The 20699-nt window shown below is 45.6% G+C and overlaps 1 protein-coding gene across 2 annotated transcripts in view; it reads right to left on the reverse strand.

Moving 5' to 3' along the window:
• LOC140385506 (NSFL1 cofactor p47-like) overlaps window positions 1–20699 on the reverse strand; it is an 81501-nt gene that overhangs the window by 50511 nt on the left and 10291 nt on the right. Inside the window, exons 2-3 of one of the 2 annotated variants that reach the window (XM_072467729.1) lie at window positions 17669–17772; window positions 1089–1169 (exon numbers count right to left, since the gene is read on the reverse strand). In XM_072467729.1, the coding sequence (XP_072323830.1) occupies window positions 1089–1169; window positions 17669–17772 (185 nt within the window). The remainder of the gene's footprint in view (window positions 1–1088; window positions 1170–17668; window positions 17773–20699) is intronic. The other variant, XM_072467730.1, reaches the window with a different exon arrangement.

Genomic DNA, 20699 nt, shown 5'->3' on the forward strand with positions numbered 1-20699 from the left:
AATAGGTGAATGCATTGCCTGCTATTCAACTGAGCCATACAAGTAATAAAGAAAGAGAAAGATACATAAAAAAAACCAAACTATGGCCTGAGGGTTCCATAAAGTATTTTATAACTTTTAATTCTGAAATGTAGACATTGTTAAAATATAGGCTAATGAAACAAACAACTTTCACCCAGCAAGGTCTCACAAGCAGCAAATGAATAAATGATTGGTTAATCTGATTAGGTAGTGTTGGCCGAGGGAGGGACGATGGTCAGGGTCCTGAGAGAATGCCTCCCCTCTTCAGCATTGCCATGAGCTTTTATATTAACCTGTAGATTTATTTTTTTTGCATCAAAATAAAGCTCTGTACTGATGGAGTAGGCCCACAGCTGATTTTGCTTTGTGACACATTGTCTGCTGTGGGTTCTCTAACTTTGGCTGAAGGGAAAGTAATGAATGGCTACTCATATATTGTTATTCTGGCTATTCTAGGTGATACTTCATGGATAATGAAAGTACAGCCACAAAAGATCAGCCATGATCTCATTGAATGGCGGAGCAGGCTCGAGGGGCCAGATGGCCTACTCCTGCTCCTAGTTCTTATGTTCTTAATTGGCAGGGTGGAGAGCTGATAGTTGGTGCAGCCAGTAAAGACCTTGTTTGCTGTCATGCAATGGAGAAAGATATTTTAGCAAGAGATAAGTCATGTTTTGCTACGTCTGGTATTATTTGCAACAGTGCCAGCCATCTGCTGGAACCTAGACATGGTGTGAACAGTTTTGGTCAAAACTCTGTCTTGTCTATGAAAGAGTACTGATACTTAGTGCGGCCTTTTGCAAGCAAAGGTTTTGAATACAAATCAATTAGAATTATACTCTATTCAATTATATTAAGTTTGCTCTCTAGTGATCAGCCTACAAACTGTCTCAATATGATTCTAGAAATCCAACAGTTGATTGGCCTGATGGAAAATGAAACATCTCTATTTTATGATTAAGTCATATTACCCACAGAAGTATTATTTATTTGACACTGAAGATTATCGTGGTGCAGTTACCAAGTGGAACAGGTTCCAATCTTCCAGAAGTGTCAAAAGTCCTTACCGTTGCCCCTCATCAGCATCACCATCACTTTGTTCATTCTTCTTCAGGTCTTTTAAGGATGATATTCTGGAAGTACCTGTGCTAGAAGATGAGAACAATATCTATGGTATGGATTACTAGGATAAAAGATTTTAAAAATCACTGATGTAATTTTACAGTTTGCAGTTAAACTAATGCCCACTTATTAAACAGCATAATATAAATTATAAACTCTCTAAATGAATTCATGAACTAATAAATGTTGACAGAAGTGCATCCCCAAATCCTTTTTCTCCATATCGGCCATGGCTTCATCCATCTGGTCCTGAGCTGCGAAATTCTTACCCTAAACGTTTGTGCTTATCCTACCAATCCTCCGCCGATAATCATCCTTAGAATTCACATCTTAGACCAAGCTCAGTCACTTCTCCTGCTATCTCCTTCTTTGCCCTCGTGTCAATTTTTGTCTGATTAAACTTTTTGTGACGTGCCTTGTAGGTTTTCTCCAAGTTAAAGCTCCCTCACAAAGCATGGGGCCGGATTCTCCGTTTCTGCGGCTAAGTGTTGACGTCAACGGAGAATCCATGAACTTCTAGGACAGGAAAATGGGTGCCGAACCTGCACCGATTCCTCTACGGGTGAGGGGCTAGCACCAGCACCGCGTGGAACACCATCGATTCCCATGAAAAACAGTGCGGGATTTGGCAGGTCCATGATCGACACTCGCAGGGCTGACAAGTGGCAGTCCGCGCATAAACAATACACTCCCCACACACTCTGATCGAGGCCGAAAAGGTGGGACAGTTTATGCTAGAGTGTCCATACAGTTGATGGGTCAGCTGAGGCCAGAGGACACCCATGGGGCTGCCGGTCACCTAAACGACCCAGGTTTAAAGCGATCTGACAGCAGCATGCGCAACTGCAAGGCTGCCATGTCGGCTGCGGTAATAGTATTGCATACCCGTCCACTCTGACCCCACAGCCCACCTCCTGGCCACTACACCCGTCGGCCAGCGGCATGACTGTCGGCGAAGTATGGCGGTGCTGGACAGTGTCCGTGCGCCTTCTCTCTATCGGCAGCCACCATGCCAGGTGCATGATGTTTGAGAGCACACTTGGACCACGCCGTCGGGAACTCGGCCCATCGGAGGCAGAGAATCACAGGTAGGCCCGCTAATGATATGCAAACGGTGATTAAAGTACGCGTGGCGAGCGTCGCATTAACGCCATTTGAGGTGACGGAGCATCGCAATTTGGCATCAAACCAGCGCCTGCCGCGATTTTGGCGGTGGAAGCTATTCTCCACCCGATCGCTCACCCCGATTTTGGCGTCGGCTAACGTAGAATCCCGCCCCTGGATATTTGCTGACGGTTTCGAAAAACTGCTGAATGTATATATGATATACAAGATGTTGGCAAATTGATTAATTCAAGCTCAGTGACTAACTTTAATTAACAATGATCTCACTTGCCGGCAACTTTTGCATTTCACCAATGTTTTCCAAATCTCCTCTTGAACACTGTCATGTGAGGGTACCTTTAAGACATGGATGTTTAAGCAATGTACCTTTAAGAAAACAGTGATGTCAGAGAGTGGGTGGGTCTCAGCTCAGTTCAGCCATTTTGCAGTTTGGTTTTGCAGTTTATTCAAGATGTTAAGTTGAGTTCATGGAATAAACAGTGTTTTGTGTTTAAAAACCCACGTGTCCATAATTGTAATCCCACATCTCGGGAAAAAGCGGCGTGCTCGGGAAAGCAACAAATCCATTAAAGGGAGAGGTTGGTTGAACTCCATGATACATTTTGGGGTGCTGAAAACGCCTGCCACATAACAATTGGGGGCTCAAGGGGGATAAAAGTCTATCTGTTGGATTGGCTTTTGTGAACTTAAAGACAGTGAAGGATTGTTGCTTTTCCGGTGTGGTATTTTAGTTTAAGTGGGGAGAGTGTTGTGAACAATGGCTCTTTCAGAGGCTCAGAATTTTTTTGGGGTGGAGAATGTCGCACGTAGTACTTTATGGACAGAAACAAAAAGCAGACGGTTAGAACAAACAAAGAAGAACAAAGAAATGTACAGCACAGGAACAGGCCCTTCGGCCCTCCAAGCCCGTGCCGACCATACTGCCCGACTAAACTACAATCTTCTACACTTCCTGGGTCCGTATCCTCCTATTCCCATCCTATTCATATATTTGTCAAGATGCCCCTTAAATGTCCCTATCGTCCCTGCTTCCACTACCTCCTCCGGTAGCGAGTTCCAGGCACCCACTACCCTCTGCGTAAAAAACTTGCCTCGTACATCTACTCTAAACCTTGCCCCTCTCACCTTAAACCTATGCCCCCTAGTAATTGACCCCTCTACCCTGGGGAAAAGCCTCTGACTATCCACTCTGTCTATGCCCCTCATAATTTTGTATACCTCTATCAGGTCGCCCCTCAACCTCCTTCGTTCCAGTGAGAACAAACCGAGTTTATTCAATCGCTCCTCATAGCTTATGCCCTCCATACCAGGCAACATTCTGGTAAATCTCTTCTGCACCCTCTCTAAAGCCTCCACATCCTTCTGGTAGTGTGGCGACCAGAATTGAACACTATACTCCAAGTGTGGCCTAACTAAGGTTCTATACAGCTGCAACATGACTTGCCAATTCTTATACTCAATGCCCCGGCCAATGAAGGCAAGCATGCCGTATGCCTTCTTGACTACCTTCTCCACCTGTGTTGCCCCTTTCAATGACCTGTGGACCTGTACTCCTAGATCTCTTTGACTTTCAATACTCTTGAGGGTTCTACCATTCACTGTATATTCCCTACCTGCATTAGCCCTTCCAAAATGCATTACCTCACATTTGTCCGGATTAAACTCCATCTGCCATCTCTCCGCCCAAGTCTCCAGACAATCTAAATCCTGCTGTATCCTCAGACAGTCCTCATCGCTATCCGCAATTCCACCAACCTTTGTGTCGTCTGCAAACTTACTAATCAGACCAGTTACATTTTCCTCCAAATCATTTATATATACTACAAACAGCAAAGGTCCCAACACTGATCCCTGTGGAACACCACTGGTCACAGCCCTCCAATTAGAAAAGCATCCCTCCATTGCTACCCTCTGCCTTCTATGGCCTAGCCAGTTCTGTATCCACCTTGCCAGTTCACCCCTGATCCCGTGTGACTTCACCTTTTGTACTAGTCTACCATGAGGGACCTTGTCAAAGGCCTTACTGAAGTCCATATAGACAACATCTACTGCCCTACCTGCATCAATCATCTTAGTGACCTCCTCGAAAAACTCTATCAAGTTAGTGAGACACGACCTCCCCTTCACAAAACCGTGCTGCCTCTCACTAATACGTCCATTTGCTTCCAAATGGGAGTAGATCCTGTCTCGAAGAATTCTCTCCAGTAATTTCCCTACCACTGAAGTAAGGCTCACCGGCCTGTAGTTCCCGGGATTATCCTTGCTACCCTTCTTAAACAGAGGAACAACATTGGCTATTCTCCAGTCCTCCGGGACATCCCCTGAAGACAGCGAGGATCCAAAGATTTCTGTCAAGGCCTCAGCAATTTCCTCTCCAGCCTCCTTCAGTATTCTGGGGTAGATCCCATCAGGCCCTGGGGACTTATCTACCTTAATATTTTTTAAGACACCCAACACCTCGTCTTTTTGGATCACAATGTGACCCAGGCTATCTACACCCCCTTCTCCAGACTCAACATCTACCAATTCCTTCTCTTTGGTGAATACTGATGCAAAGTATTCATTTAGTACCTCGCCCATTTCCTCTGGCTCCGCACATAGATTCCCTTGCCTATCCTTCAGTGGGCCAACCCTTTCCCTGGCTACCCTCTTGCTTTTTATGTACGTGTAAAAAGCCTTGGGATTTTCCTTAACCCTATTTGCCAATGACTTTTCATGACCCCTTCTAGCCCTCCTGACTCCTTGCTTAAGTTCCTTCCTACTTTCCTTATATGCCACACAGGCTTCGTCTGTTCCCAGCCTTTTAGCCCTGACAAATGCCTCCTTTTTCTTTTTGACGAGGCCTACAATATCACTCGTCATCCAAGGTTCCCGAAAATTGCCGTATTTATCTTTCTTCCTCACAGGAACATGCCTGTCCTGTATTCCTTTCAACTGACACTTGAAAGCCTCCCACATGTCAGATGTTGATTTGCCCTCAAACATCCGCCCCCAATCTATGTTCTTCAGTTCCCGCCTAATATTGTTATAATTAGCCTTCCCCCAATTTAGCACATTCATCCTCGGACCACTCTTATCCTTGTCCACCAGTACTTTAAAACTTACTGAATTGTGGTCACTGTTACCAAAATGCTCCCCTACTGAAACATCTACCACCTGGCCGGGCTCATTCCCCAATACCAGGTCCAGTACCGCCCCTTCCCTAGTTGGACTGTTTACATATTGTTTTAAGAAGCCCTCCTGGATGCTCCTTACAAACTCCGCCCCGTCTAAGCCCCTGGCACTAAGTGAGTCCCAGTCAATATTGGGGAAGTTGAAGTCTCCCATCACCACAACCCTGTTGTTTTTACTCTTTTCCAAAATCTGTCTACCTATCTGCTCCTCTATCTCCCGCTGGCTGTTGGGAGGCCTGTAGTATACCCCCAACATTGTGACTGCACCCTTCTTACTCCTGATCTCTACCCATATAGCCTCACTGTCCTCTGAGGTGTCCTCTCGCAGTATAGCTGTGATATTCTCCCGAACAAGTAGCGCAACTCCGCCTCCCCTTTTACATCCCCCTCTATCCCGCCTGAAACATCTAAATCCTGGAACGTTTAGCTGCCAATCCTGCCCTTCCCTCAACCAGGTCTCTGTAATGGCAACAACATCATAGTTCCAAGTAGTAATCCAAGCTCTAAGTTCATCTGCCTTACCCGTAATGCTCCTTGCATTAAAACATATGCACTTCAGGTCACCAGACCCGCTGTGTTCAGCAACTTCTCCCCGTCTGCTCTGCCTCAGAGCCACACTGTCCCTATTCCCTAGTTCTCCCTCAATGCTCTCACCTTCTGACCTATTGCTCCCGTGCCCACCCCCCTGCCATACTAGATTTGGCAAGAACATTGCAGTTAACATTACCTGACAAAATGCGAAAAGATGAGGTAATTATGGCGGTGGTTAAGCATTTAAAGTTGCCTGAGATATTGTTCGACTCATTGGAAATGGCAAAAATTCAGTTGCAAATTAAACAAATGGAACATGAGAAAGAATTAAAGCGGCTGGCATACGAGAGTGAGAGAGAGGAAAAAGAAAAAGAAAGAGAGAGAGAGGAAAAAGAAAGAGAGAGAGAGGAAAAAGAAAGAGAAAGAGAGAGAGAGAGAGAAAAAAGAAAAGGAGAGAGAAGAAAGGAGAAAAGAAAGAATAGCCCTAGCAGAACAAAAAGAAAAAGAAAGGGAGATACAGATCAGGGAAAAAGATAAAGAGAGGGAGTTTGAACTTCAGAAAATGGCCATGAAACATGAAATCAGTTAAAATTGGCAGACGTAAAGGGAAACGTACAGTTGGATGACAGTGATGATGATAGTGATGAGGATAGTGAGAAAGAGCATCATAGTCGAAGGCTTGGTGGGAATCTATTTAAATATGTCCAAGCATTGCCAAGGTTTGACGAGAAGGAGGTCGACGCCTCTTTCATTTCACTTGAGAAGGTAGCTAAACAAATAAAATGGCCACAGGACATGTGGGTGTTACTGATTCAAACAAAGCTGGTAGGTAGAGCTAGTGAAGTGTTTGCATCACTACCGGAGGAGGTATCTGAAACGTACGAGGAGGTGAAGAAATCCATCTTAAGTGCATATGAGCTAGTGCCTGAAGCTTACAGACAAAGGTTTAGAAATTTAAGGAAAGAATTTGGTCAAACATCCATTGAGTTTGAAAGGCTCAAACAGAGTAATTTTGATAAGTGGATAAGGGCTTTGAAAATAGACCAAACGTATGAAGCTCTCAGAGAAATTATACTTTTGGAGGAGTTTAATTCCTGATGTAGTGAGAACTCACGTGGAAGAACAGAGGGTTAAAACTGCGAGATTAGCAGCGGAAATGGCAGATGATTATGAATTAGTTCATAAATCAAAGATTGGTTTCCGACATCAGTTTCAGCCGGTGAGGGATAGAAACTGAGGACATGAGAAATACTCAAGTGGTAAAGGTGATCTGATGGGAGACAATAAAGAGAGTGTACCTCAGATTAAAAAAGAAATCCAGGAGGGTGGAAAAGAAATGAAAGATTTCAAATGTTTTCACTGTAATAAACTAGGCCATGTAAAGTCACAGTGTTGGTGGTTGAAGAAAAGCACTGGGAAGGCTGATGTGGTAAAACAGGATAAGACAGTGGGATTTGTTAAAAGTAAAGGAAAGCCCAAGGGAAGCGAAGGAGGTGCAAACGATTGTATAGCCTGTTCAAGAAGTAATTGTCAAGAAGGTGCCAGATATCTTTAAAGAATTTACTTGTGTGGGTAAAGTTTACTCATGTGTATCAGGAGGAGCGGGTAAAGGAGTCACAATTCTAAGAGATACAGGGGCTAGTCAATCTTTAATGGTAAGAGATGAGGAATTATGTAGTTTGGGAAGAATGTTGCCAGGAAAGGTGGTGATATGTGGAATTCAGGGTGAGAGGAGTCGCGTTCCATTATACAAGGTAAGGTTGGAAAGCCCAGTGAAGAGTGGTGAAGTGGTAGTAGGAGTAATAGAGAAACTATCTCGTCCAGGAATACAGTTTATCTCGGGTAATGATATAGCTGGATCGCAGGTGGGAGTGATGCCTACTGTGGTTGATAAGCCATTGGAAAATCAGTCAACTGAAGTGTTGAAGGACGAATATCCTGGGACTTTTCCGGATTGTGCAGTAACAAGGTCACAAAGTCACAGGTTAAGACAAGAGGAGAAATCAAAGAGTGACGATGAAGTTGAAGTGCAATTATCAGAAACGATTTTTGATCAGATGGTTGAAAAAGAAGAACAAGAACAGGTGGAGGATGAGGCGGATATTTTTAGTTCAGGAAAATTGGCGGAGCTACAACAGAAAGATGTAGAAATAAAACGGATATATCAGAAAACATAGACGGCACTTCCGGGTGCGGTGATGCACTGCTAAGCCGCACGTTTCGGCACCTCCCGTTCCAACGGACTTTTGGGCTCTTATCGGGAGCCCCAACAGAATTTTTTTTCGACCTAACCCAGTGTGGGGTGACGAAGGAAGGAGTCCCCCCCGGGTGTGTATGGAAAGCAGCGGCGGTAGTGGCCAGATTGCGAAGGATCCTTTGGAGCAGCGGCAGAGAAGAGAAGGGAGAAGCAAGATGGCGGCGGATGGAGCCCAGATGGTATGGGGCCCGGACCAGCAGGAGTTTCTCCGACGATGTGTGGAGGAGCTCAAGAAAGAGGTGTTGGCGCCGATGCTACTGGCAATCGAGGGACTGAAGGAAACACAAAAGGTCCAGGCGATGGAGCTCCGTGGAGTGAAGGCAAAGGCAGCCGAGAATGAAGATGAGATACAGGTGCCTGGTGGTAAAAACGGAGACACACGAGGCACTACACAAGAGGTGCATAAAGGCTGGAAGCCCTGGAGAACAGCTCGAGGAGGAAAAACCTACGGATTCTAGGTCTCCCCAAAGGAGCAGAGGGAGCTGACGCTGGGGCTTATGTGAGCATGATGCTCCATACACTAATGGGAGCTGAGGCCCCAACGGGCCCCCTGGAAGTGGAGGGAGCGTACCGGGTCCTCGTGAGAAGACCAAAGGCAGGTGAAACACCAAGAGCAATAGTGGTGAAGTTCCATCTCTACAGGGACAGAGAGATGGTCCTGAGCTGGGCCAAGAAGGCACGGAGTAGCAAATGGGAGAATGCGGTGATTCGTGTGTATCAGGACTGGAGTGCGGAGGTGGCGAGAAGGAGGGCGAGTTTTAACCGGGCCAAGGCGGTGCTCCATAGGAAGAAAATTAAATTTGGGATGCTGCAGCCGGCGCGACTGTGGGTCACGCATCAGGGCAAGCACCACTACTTCGAGACGGCGGAGGAGGCATGGACATTTATCCAAGAAGAGAAACTGGACTAGATTTGAGAGTTTGATGTTTGGAGAGAAGCAGCGAGGTGGTGGTACAGAAATGTAAAGTGGGGAAAGGGGAGGGCTACTGTACAGCAATGTTGGACGGGGAATTTCTCTCCCCCCGATGGGGGGGACATGAAGAAACGTGGGCGCCGGTGGGAAAAGGGACAGGGAAGGGGAATGAGGGAACTGCGCCATAGGGGGCGGGGCCGAGAGGAAAGCGCGGGTATTTTCCCACGCTATGGAAATGGACAGACGGGTGCGCGGGACCTGGATAAGGAGATGGCCTAAAAAAGGGGATGGCTCGTCGACGAGGGGGGGGGGGGGGTGAATGGCCCCCCCAATCCGGCTGATCACGTGGAATATGAGAGGCTTAAATGGGCCGATTAAGAGGGCACGGGTGTTTGTGCACTTAAAGAGACTGAAGGCGGACGTAGTCATGCTCCAGGGGACGCACCTGAAGTTGGCGGATCAGGTTAGACTAAGAAAAGGATGGGTGGGACAGGTATTCCACTCAGAGTTGGACGCAAAAAACAGAGGGGTGGCAATATTGGTGGGGAAACGTGTACCATTCGAGGCTAAGAACATAGCGGTGGACAGTGGGGGCAGATATGTGATGGCGAGTGGCAGACTGCAGGGCGAGGCGGTTGTGCTGGTGAATGTATATGCCCCGAATTGGGTTGACGTGGGATTCATGAAGCGAATGCTGGGACACACCCCGGACCTGGAGGTGGGAAATTTGATAATGGGGGGGGGACTTTAACACAGTGCTGGATCCAGGGCTAGACCGGTCCAGATCCAGGACCGGGAGAAGGCCGGCAGCGGCCAAGGTGCTTAAGGGATTTATGGAACAAATGGGGGGAGTGGATCCATGGAGATTCGCCAGGCCAATGGCTAAAGAGTTCTCTTTCTTCTCTCACGTCCATAAGGTATACTCCCGGATAGACTTTTTCGTTTTGGGAAGGGCACTGATCCCGAAAATGGCAGGAACGGAGTACTCGGCCATAGCCGTTTCAGACCACGCCCCGCATTGGGTGGATCTGGAACTAGGAGAGGAAAGGGAGCAGCGCCCACTCTGGCGATTAGATATGGGACTACTGGCGGACGAGGGGGTCTGCAGAAGGGTGAGGGGGTGTATTGAGCGATACCTGGAGGTCAACGACGATGGGGAGGTTCAGGTGGGGGTAGTATGGGAAGCGCTGAAAGCGGTGGTTAGAGGAGAGCTGACCTCCATTAGAGCCCACAAGGGGAAACAAGAGGGCAAAGAAAGAGAGAGATTAGTGGGGGAAATTTTGAGGGTGGATAAAAAATATGCGGAGGCCCCAGACAAAGGGCTATACAGAGTAAGACGAAGACTACAGACGGAGTTTGACCTGCTGACCACGGGAAAGGCAGAGGCACACTGGAGGAAGGCACAGGGGATGCAATATGAGTATGGGGAAAAGGAGAGCCAGCAGCTAGCCCAACAACTTCGGAAGAGGATGGCGGCGAGAGAGATCGGGGGAGTTAGGGACGAAAGGGAAATTTGGAGCAGAGAGCAGGGAAAGTGAACGAGGTGTTCAAGACCTTTTATGAGAGGCTATACAAGTCCCAACCCCCGGGGGGAAAAGAAGGAATGCTACACTTTCTGGACCAGCTAAGGTTCCCGAAGGTGAAGGGGCAGGAGGTGGCAGGTCTGGGGGCGTCAATCGAGGTGGATGAGGTGATTAAAGGACTGGGGAACATGCAGGCAGGGAAGGCCCCGGGATCAGACGGGTTTCCGGTGGAATTCTACAGGAAGTATATGGATCTGTTGGCCCCGCTTTTGGCGAGAACCTTTAATGAGGCTAAGGAAAGGGGGATGCTACCCCCGACAATGTCGGAGGCGACGATATCGCTAATCCTGAAACGAGATAAAGACCCGCTGCAATGTGGGTCATACAGGCCTATCTCACTCCTAAATGTAGATGCCAAACTGCTGGCCAAAGTGATGGCGACAAGGATAGAGGATTGTGTCCCAGGGGTGGTGCATGACGATCAGACAGGGTTTGTAAAGGGGAGACAACTGAATGTTAATGTACGAAGGTTGTTGGGGGTGATGATGGCGCCCCCACCGGAGGGGGAGGCAGAGATAGTGGCGGCGATGAATGCAGAGAAGGCATTCGATAGGGTGGAGGGGGACTATCTGTGGGAGGTGCTGAAGAGGTTTGGGTTCGGTGAGGGGTTTATTAGTTGGGTCAGACTCTTATATGGGGCCCCGATGGCAAGCGTAGTTACAAACCGGCAAAGATCGGGATATTTTCGGCTACATAGGGGTACAAGACAAGGGTGTCCCCCATCCCCGTTACTGTCCGCGTTGGCAATTGAACCACTGGCCATAGCGCTGAGGGGTTCTAAGAAGTGGAGGGGGGTGCTTAGAGGGGGAGAGGAGCACCGAGTGTCGCTCTACGTAGATGATCTACTGCTGTATGTTGCGGACCCGGTAGAGGGGATGCCAGAGGTAATGCAGATACTTAGGGAGTTTGGGGAGTTCTCGGGATACAAACTAAATATGGGGAAGAGCGAGCTTTTTGTAATGCACCCCGGGGAACAGGGCAGGGGGATAGATGCTCTGCCGCTGAGGAGAGTGGTAAGGAACTTCCGATACCTGGGGATCCAGGTGGCCAGGAACTGGGGAGCCCTGCATAGACTTAACCTGACGCGACTGGTGGAGCAGATGGAGGAGGACTTTAAGAGGTGGGATATGGTGCCGCTGTCGCTGGCGGGCAGAGTGCAGGCAGTTAAAATGGAGGTCCTCCCGAGGTTTCCTTTCGTGTTTCAGTGCCTCCCCATTCTGATCACAAAGGCCTTTTTTAAAAAAATAGATAGGAGCATTATGAGCTTCGTGTGGGTGGGAAAGACCCCGAGAGTAAAGAGGGGGTTCCTGCAGCGCAGTAGGGACAGAGGGGGACTGGCGCTGCCGAGTCTGAGCGACTACTATTGGGCCGCCAATGTGTCGATGGTCTGTAAGTGGATGAGGGAGGAAGAGGGAGCAGCGTGGAAGAGGCTGGAGATGGCGTTCTGTAAGGGAACGAGCCTAAAATCGCTGGCGACGGCACCGCTGCCGTTCTCCCCGAAAAGGTACACCACAAACCCAGTGGTGGTGGCAACCTTGAGGATCTGGGGGCAGTGGAGGCGACACAGGGGAGTGACGGGTGCCTCGGTGTGGTCCCCGATAAGGAATAAACACAGGTTTGTCCCAGGGAGGATGAATGGGGGGTTCCAGTGTTGGCAGCGAGCAGGAATTAGGAAGCTGAGGGACCTGTTTATAGACGGGACGTTTGCAAGTCTGGGAGTGCTAGAAGAAAGTTGCCCCCAGGGAACGCCTTCCGATATATGCAAGTGAGGGCATCTACGAGGCAACAGGCGAGGGAATTTCCGCAGCTCCCGACGCAGGGGATCCAAGATCGAGCACTATTTTGTGTTTTTGCTATTTGTTTTTCTCTTCTAGTTTTTGTTGTAAGCTCGCTATATTATTTAAATAATGTTTAATGTATAATCCCTTGTTGAGTTGTAAAAACGGAAACATTTTTGTTTGAAAAATTCCAATAAAATATATTTTTTTTAAAAAGAAAGCATAGACGGAAGAGGAATCTGAGAGTATACCAGAGTGTTATTACAGTAAAAATGTCTTGATGAGAAAATGGAGACCTGTACATATGCAGGCAGATGAAAAGTGGGCAGAAGTTCATCAAGTAGTATTGCCGGTAGGATATAGAAAGAAGGTGTTGCGAGTTGCACACAAGGTATCAGTGGGAGGTCATTTGGGGATAAGGAAAACTCATGCTAAAATCCAGAAACATTTTTATTGGCCTGGACTACATAAAAGGTGTAGTTAAATTTTGTCAATCATGTCACACATGTCAAGTGATAGGGAAACCTCAAGCAGTGATAGAACCAGCGCCCTTAATACCCATTCCAGCATTTGAGGTACCTTTTACAAAGGTCCTAATCGATTGTGTAGGGCCGCTTCCTAAAACAAAAAGTGGGAATCAATATCTTTTGACTGTAATGGATGTGTCTACTCGGTTTCCAGAGGCCATTCCAGTATGTAATATTACAGCTAAAAGGATTGTGAAGGAGTTACTTAAATTCTTTACTAGATATGGACTACCCACAGAAATTCAATTGGATCAAGGAACAAATTTTACTTCAAAGTTATTCAAAGAAGTTATGGATAGTTTAGGAATAAAATAATTTAAATCAACTGCGTACCATCCAGAATCGCAGGGAGCGTTAGAAAGGTGACATCAGACATTAAAGACAATGTTGAGGGCGTATTGTCAAGATTATCCAGAGGATTGGGATAAAGGAATCCCATTCGTATTGTTTGCAATTAGGGATGCACCTAATGAGTCTACCAAATTTAGTCCTTTTGAACTAATTTTTGGTCATGAGCTAAGAGGACCACTTAAATTGATTAAGGAAAAATTGGTGGGTGAGAAATCAGAAATTACACTATTGGATTACGTGTCAAAATTTAGGGAACGATTAAATAGAGCAGGTGAATTGGCTAGACAACATTTGAAAGTTGCACAAAATGTGATGAAACGGGTAGCGGACAAGAAATCCAAAATTCGTAGTTTTGCCAGTGGGGATAAAGTTTTAGTGTTGTTACCAGTGGTAGGGGAGCCTTTAAAAGCTAGGTTTTGTGGACCGTATCAGATTGAAAGGAAATTAAGTAAGGTGAAATATGTGGTAAAAACACCAGATAGAAGGAAAACTCACCGAGTGTGTCATGTGAATATGCTTAAAAGGTACTTTGAAAGGGGAGAGGAAAAGGAGGTTTTAATGATTCTAACTCAAAGTGACGAACCAAATCCAGGTGACTGAGAATTTGACATACCTCAAATTAAATTGGAAAATGAGGATGTTCTTAAAAATTGGGATGAATTGTTAAGCTACCTTCCAGAGGAAAACGAACTGACCTGAGTTATTGATATCACATGGGCAAGTTTGTGGAGATAAATTGGGAAGTACTAAAATGGCTATACATGATGTAGATGTGGGAAATGCTGTTCCTATCAAAGAACATCCATATGGACTTAATCCTTTAAAATTGGCACAGGTTAAGAAAGAGATTGAGAGTATGCTTACAAAAGGCATAATTGAAGTGGGTTGCAGCCAATGGAGCTCACCCATAGTGATGGTACCTAAACCAGACGGTACCCAACGGTTGTGTGTGGACTATCGAAAGGTGAATGTATTTACAAGAACGGACTCTTACCCTGTCCCATGTTTGAAGGATTGCATTGAGAAAGTGGGACAATCTGCTTTTATTTCCAACTTCCAGACATGGAATGAACATTTAAACCATCGTATGGAGTTCTTCGATCGACTTCAGGAGGCGGGTTTGGTGATGAACCTAGCCGAAAGTGAATTTGGAGAAGGCCGAATCACTTTCCTTGAGGAGTTTCCGATACCCTCAAGACGAAGGGAGGCAATGCGATCTCTTAACATGCATCAATTTGATCGAACAGTTGTGCAAAAGTTTTGTGGCGTGATTACTCCACTGATGGAATTGCTGAAGAAACGTAAAAAATGTCATTGGACCGCGGACTTTCAACAGGCATTTGACTGCCTGAAAACTGTGGTAACCAATGTTCCTGTATTGGAGAATTGCAAGGGACTCTGTGGTCAGATTGAACTAAAGTATCTGATTCTAAAGAGAAATGCCGAGGAGTAGAGGAATGGATGGATCGTGCAGAGACTTTGTTCAAAGAGGCTGTCAATCGAGAAGGATTTTGGTTGGAGGAAGAAGAGCAAAGAAAAATGGATGATATTATTATGCCGGTTTGCGTGTGTTTTTTTTTGTGAAACGTAAAAGTATATTTACTGTGTACATTCCTTAGTGGATGGTGCAAAAGTGAAAAATGAAACCATCTTGAAGTTGATGGGTTTTTTTTTTTCTTGGGGGGGGGGGGGGGGGGGGGAGGTGTCATGAGAGGGCACCTTTAAGACATGAATGTTTAAGCAATGTACCTATAAGAAAACAGTGATGTCAGAGAGTGGTGGGGCCCAGCTCAGTTCAGCCATTTTACAGTTTGGTTTTGCAGTTTGAAAAATGCCTGGCTGGTTTTGCTGAGAGCAGTTTAAAAGTGCCTGGCTGTTTTGCTGTGAGCTGATTAAAAGGAGAAAGCCAGTTGGAAAAAGCAGTTTGTGTGTGTCTGTGGGTGTCCAGAGAGCTGCAGGAAGAAAGCAAGATGCTGGAGCTGAAGGCAACCAAGCTAATATATCTCTGCCATTCTATAGAAAATATATATATCCTTTAACCTGATGTGATACTGTTTAAAGGTGTTAAGTCTCTTGGAAGTTTGAAGGAATATTTTAAGGAATTATTTACTGTTGCAATATTTTCTGAGTTATCTTTGAAGTAAGGGGTGTTAAGAGATCCAATGTTTATTTAAGATGTTAAGTTGAGTTCATGGAATAAACAGTGTTTTGTGTTTAAAAACCCACGTGTCCATAATTGTAATCCCACACCTAGGGGAAAAGCCGTATGCTAGGAAAAGCAACAAATACATAAAAGGGTGAGGTTGGTTGAACTCCATGATACATTTTGGTGTTCTGAAAACGCCTCGCCCATAACAACACAATGATCCCTCATTGGGACAAGAAAGGCAGCAGGCAAAACCAGTAAACTGTAACCATGGAGAAAATGTGCAAGAGCAGATATTCATGATAGGACTGACAAACCACTGTTAAACAGGCTATACAAGAATCTGAAGTTGTGGTTACAGGAACTAAACTGTGCAAATAGATTTGCTTCCAAATACTCATACATAAATGTCATGATCCCAGCTCAGTAGATTGTAACTTTTGTTTTTTGTTTAGAGGTGTGGATGAACAGAGTCGCAGCACTGTCTATTAACATTTAACAGAAGAATAAAACATTTACTTTAAACAAGAAAAGATTAAGTATACTAAACTACTCTTTCACCCCAGCTATACTTTTATAGGTATATACAGATTTATAAGGATTGTAACACAAGTTACAAAATATATCTTGGGCTGGATCCTCCGAGACATCGCGCTGAAATCGCAAAATGCGTTCGACCAGAGAATCGGCTCCGACGCGGAAATCGGGCTTGACGCCGGTTTTGCGCCAATTTAGAATTCTCCAGACCCCCCAACTCGACGAAATTGCGGCACCCGCCGCGCGGCCCGGAAGTACAGTATGCATCTCGTTATCTGCCTTATGACTGATTCTCTGGGGCCTCAGCGATTCTGCACCCCAGATGGGCCGGTTTCTCGATGAAGTGTTTCTAACCACCTATAAAAAAATCGCGAAGCTGGTGTGCTGGCTGCGAGAGGAGGTAGGAGTTGTCGTGGGGGGACTGCGGGCTCCCGCATCGGACAACGGCCATGCTTCCTGCGGAATGAGAGGGGGGGGGGGAAGGGGAAGACAGGCTGAGCGGCCGGGGAGCCCCCGACATGGCAGAGCGGTGCCCACGCACCGAGCCCCATCTCAGCAGCCATATTGTACCCCGGCCCCTGGCTGGACGCCGAGAAAACGGCCGTATGGGTGGGTGCCCCTCCCCTCCCCGGCCACCCCACTCAACCGGCGACACCCACCGGGGAGACCACCAGGGCAGCCCACAGTGAGGGCAGTGCCATGAAAAGGTGGCCCTGGTAGCAGGGACGGGCGCCAAATGCGCCGTTCAATAGACTTAACTCAAGTCCCTTGAATCGTGCCCAATATTAGTGAACATGCATGAAAAATACACTTTCGCTACATGACCATTATTTTTTTAATTTAGAGTGTCCAATTCATTTTTTCCAATTAAGGGGCAATTTAGCATGGCCAATCCACCTAGCCTGCACATCTTTGGGTTGTGGGGGCGAAACCCACGCAAACACGGGGAGAATGTGCAAACTCCACAAGGGCAATGACCCAGAGCCGGGATCGAATCTGGGACCTTGGTGCCGTGAGGCAGCAGTGCTATCCACTGCGTCACCGTGCTGCGTTACCACTGCCTATTTTTAATCCTCTATTTTATATTGCTCATCTGTAAGCATCTTTATTCGTCTCAATCAAAGATTGTACAGGTCACACATTCATCCATGCATATGATCAACATTTAATTGATTATTATTTAATGATAGGGGGGTTTAAAAAAAAAAAAATTCCAATGCAAAATGCAATTCTGTGTCTGCAAGAATATTCATCAAATGACAGAGCATTTAAAAAAAAACTTAACTGTGAATATAAATGTCTCACAAAATTGATAGGATTGAATAGACAGACAGCCACTTTATGAAACACAATGAAATAAGTGTTCTCAAGTGCTAGAAGCCTATTTAGTTGTACAGTAATTGTAAGGACTAATAGCAAATTGGTGTTTAGGCCAATTTCTTCTCCAGAATCACCAAAAGATCATTAGTTACAGCTTGGTTGTATTCAAATCTGGATACCTTTTTTCAAAATGAAAAATTTGTTGTTTGGTCCACCTGAAATTTACAAAACAGAAGTTTTAAAGAAAATTGGGTATATCTTAAAATACTTCTGATATTTCTTACCTACGAACCGCAGGTTTGCAATTAGTAGTATTACTAAACATTGGTGCCTCATGATGAACCAGTTGATCCTCATCTTCATTTTTGTAAAAATTAGCTGTTGCTAGCTAGATAAAAATACAAGATAAAAATTATCTAGAAAGTTACTTCATAATCGGTCAGCTTCTAAACAACATGCTGCAAATAGATTTTGCCGAGATCTCAATTGCAGTGAAGGATAAGCAGCAATAACTTAATTCCGACGAGTATGGTTCCTTTAAAAAAACTAATTCTAACCACGCCTTAAAAATAGTTGGAATTAATATCATTGATATGTTTACCATTCAATGCTGCTTGCATAATCTGTTTCAAAATATTTTGGGCGTTATATTTGAAGTTGATAAAAAAATGCTACTGAAAAATGCTAAAGACAAAAACTTCAGTAAATCCTCTACCTAAAGTTGCTTCAAATCACTTATGGAATGGTAAACTTTTTGAAACTTCCCACTCTCGTTTCCATTTCTCATTCCAGTTTGAATATCAAAAGCCTGTCACCTTAGTTGATGTTTAAATTTTCCTACATAGCATATTTACAATTTGCTCAGGTTCTCTAGAGATGATGGAGAGGGGAGGGAGGAACAAGGAGGTAACGGAGTTGCTGTACTCCTGTATAATTCAATTATGCAATAGTATATGCAGAGGCTCTACAGCAGGTCATGTTAACCAGGGAAGTGCCCATGGATTTTTTAAAACACAAGATGAGATATTGCAAGACACTATATTGAGCTAAATGACAACAAACTTTAAAAAATATGCCAAGTTTAGGAAGCCAGTCTTATAGTCAGTTCCTCTAATTTTTGACAAATGCCAGATGCAGTCACGGAAACATTGAGGTAAACACTTAAGCGTTACCACGAAAGCGCCTCTTTTAATGCTAATCAAAGAATGCCTTCACCTTCTGTAAAATACCACACACTTCTGTGTATTTATATTACCTTACATCTGCCAAAAATGTTTGAAAATGTTTTAGGGGCTGGTGTAGCACAGTGGGCTAAATAGCTGGCTTGTAAAGCAGACCAAGGTCAGCAGCGCGGGTTCAATTCCCGTACCAGCCTCCCCGAACAGGTGCCGGAATGTGGCGACTCGGGGCTTTTCACAGTAACTTCATTTGAAGCCTACTTGTGATGATAAGCGATTTTCATTTCATTTCATTTCATTTCAAAATGCTTTGTAAGGAACAAATTTGAAGTGGAATAACTATTTGTTGTACATAATTGTGTATATTTCCCTCACAATTTAAATTCATATTCGAAAAATTAATTTAACAGTGAAATAACAAAAACATTAAGGGCAAGAAAAAAAATCTCCAGTCAGCTCATCCACGATAAATATTAACTTTGCTAAGTTTTTTAAAAATTCATTTTTACGGGGTGTGGGATTCACTGGTTAGGCCAGCATTTGTTGCCGATCCCTAATTTTCCTTGCTAAGGTGGTGGTGAGCTGCCTTCTTGAACCACTGAAGTCCATGTGCTGTGGGTAAAAGAGTTCAGCTCCTTTTTCCAATTTTGAACCAAGGCTGCAATGAGGTCAGGAGTCAAACTGGTGGAACCCAAACTGAATGTCAGGGAGGAGGTTATTGCGAAGTAAGTGGCGCTTAATGACACAGGCGATGACATCTTTACTGATGATTCAGAGTAGACTAATATGGCAATAATTGGCCAGGTTGGATTTGTCCTGCTTTACAAGACATACCTGGGCAATTTTCTACATTGGTGAGTAATGCCAGTGTTGTAGTTGTACTGGAACACCTTGACTAGAGGTGTGGCACGTTCTGGAGCACAGGTCTTCAGTACTATTGGCAGAATATTGTCAAGGCCCATAACCTTTTCAGTTTCTTGATATCACATGGAGTGAATCGAATTGCCTGAAGACTGGCTTCTATCATGCTGGGGACCTCTGGAGGAGACCGAGATGGATCATCCACTTCTGGCTAAAGATTTTTGCAGAGCTTCGATGGGCAGCATGATGGCACGGTGGTTAGCACTGCCGACACACCGCTCCAGGGTTCCGGATTTAATTCCGGCCTCGGGTGACTGTCTCTGTGGAGTTTGCACTTTCTCCCTGTGTCTGCGTGAGTTTCCTCCGGGTGCTCCGTTTTCCTCCCACAGTCCAAAGATGTGCAGGTTAGATGGATTGGCCATGCTAAATTGCCCCTTTGTGTCCAAAAGGTTAGGTCGGGTTGCTGGATTACAGGGATAGGGTGGAGGCATGGGCTTAAGTAAGGTGCTCTTTCCAAGGACCGGTGCAGACTCGATGGGCCGAATGGCCGCTTTCTGCACTGTAAATTCTATGATTCCATCTAATCCATTGGTTGTGGGATCGCTTAGCTGTCTATCACTTGCTACTTATGATGTTTGGCATGCAAGTAGTCCTGTGTTGTAGCTTCACCAGGTTTTTCGGTATGCTTTGTGCTGCTCCTGGCATGCTCTCCTGTGCTCTCCACTGACCCATGGTTGATCCCCAGGCTTGGTGGGGGATATGCTGGGCCATAAGGTAACAGGTGCGGCTGAGTACAATTCTGTTGCTGTTGATGGCCCACAGCCCCTGCTGGATGCCCAGTCTTGACTGGCTAGATGTGTTCGGAATCTTTCCAATTTAGCACAATGGTAGTGCCACACAACACGATGGAGGGTCTCCACAAGGTGACTCCGACCGATACTGTCATGGACAGATGCACCTGTGGCAGGCAGTTTGGTGAGGACTGGAGTCTAGTATGTTTTTCGCTCTTATTGGTTCTCTCACCACCTGTCACATACCAGTCTAGCCACTATGTCCTTTAGGACTCGGCCAGCTTGGTCAGTACTCGTACTACATTGAAGTCCCCCTTCTGTGCCCTTGCCACCCTTCATGCTTCTTCAACATAGAGGAGTTCTGATTCATCAGCCGACGGTGGTGATCAGCAGGTTTCTTTGCCCATGTTTGGCCTGAAGCCATGAGACCTTATGGGGTCCGGAGTCAATGTTGAGGACTCCCAGGGCAACTACCTCCCTATACC

The sequence above is a fragment of the Scyliorhinus torazame genome, chromosome 11 (assembly GCF_047496885.1).
Source record: "Scyliorhinus torazame isolate Kashiwa2021f chromosome 11, sScyTor2.1, whole genome shotgun sequence".
In the NCBI taxonomy this organism is placed as follows: domain Eukaryota; kingdom Metazoa; phylum Chordata; class Chondrichthyes; order Carcharhiniformes; family Scyliorhinidae; genus Scyliorhinus; species Scyliorhinus torazame.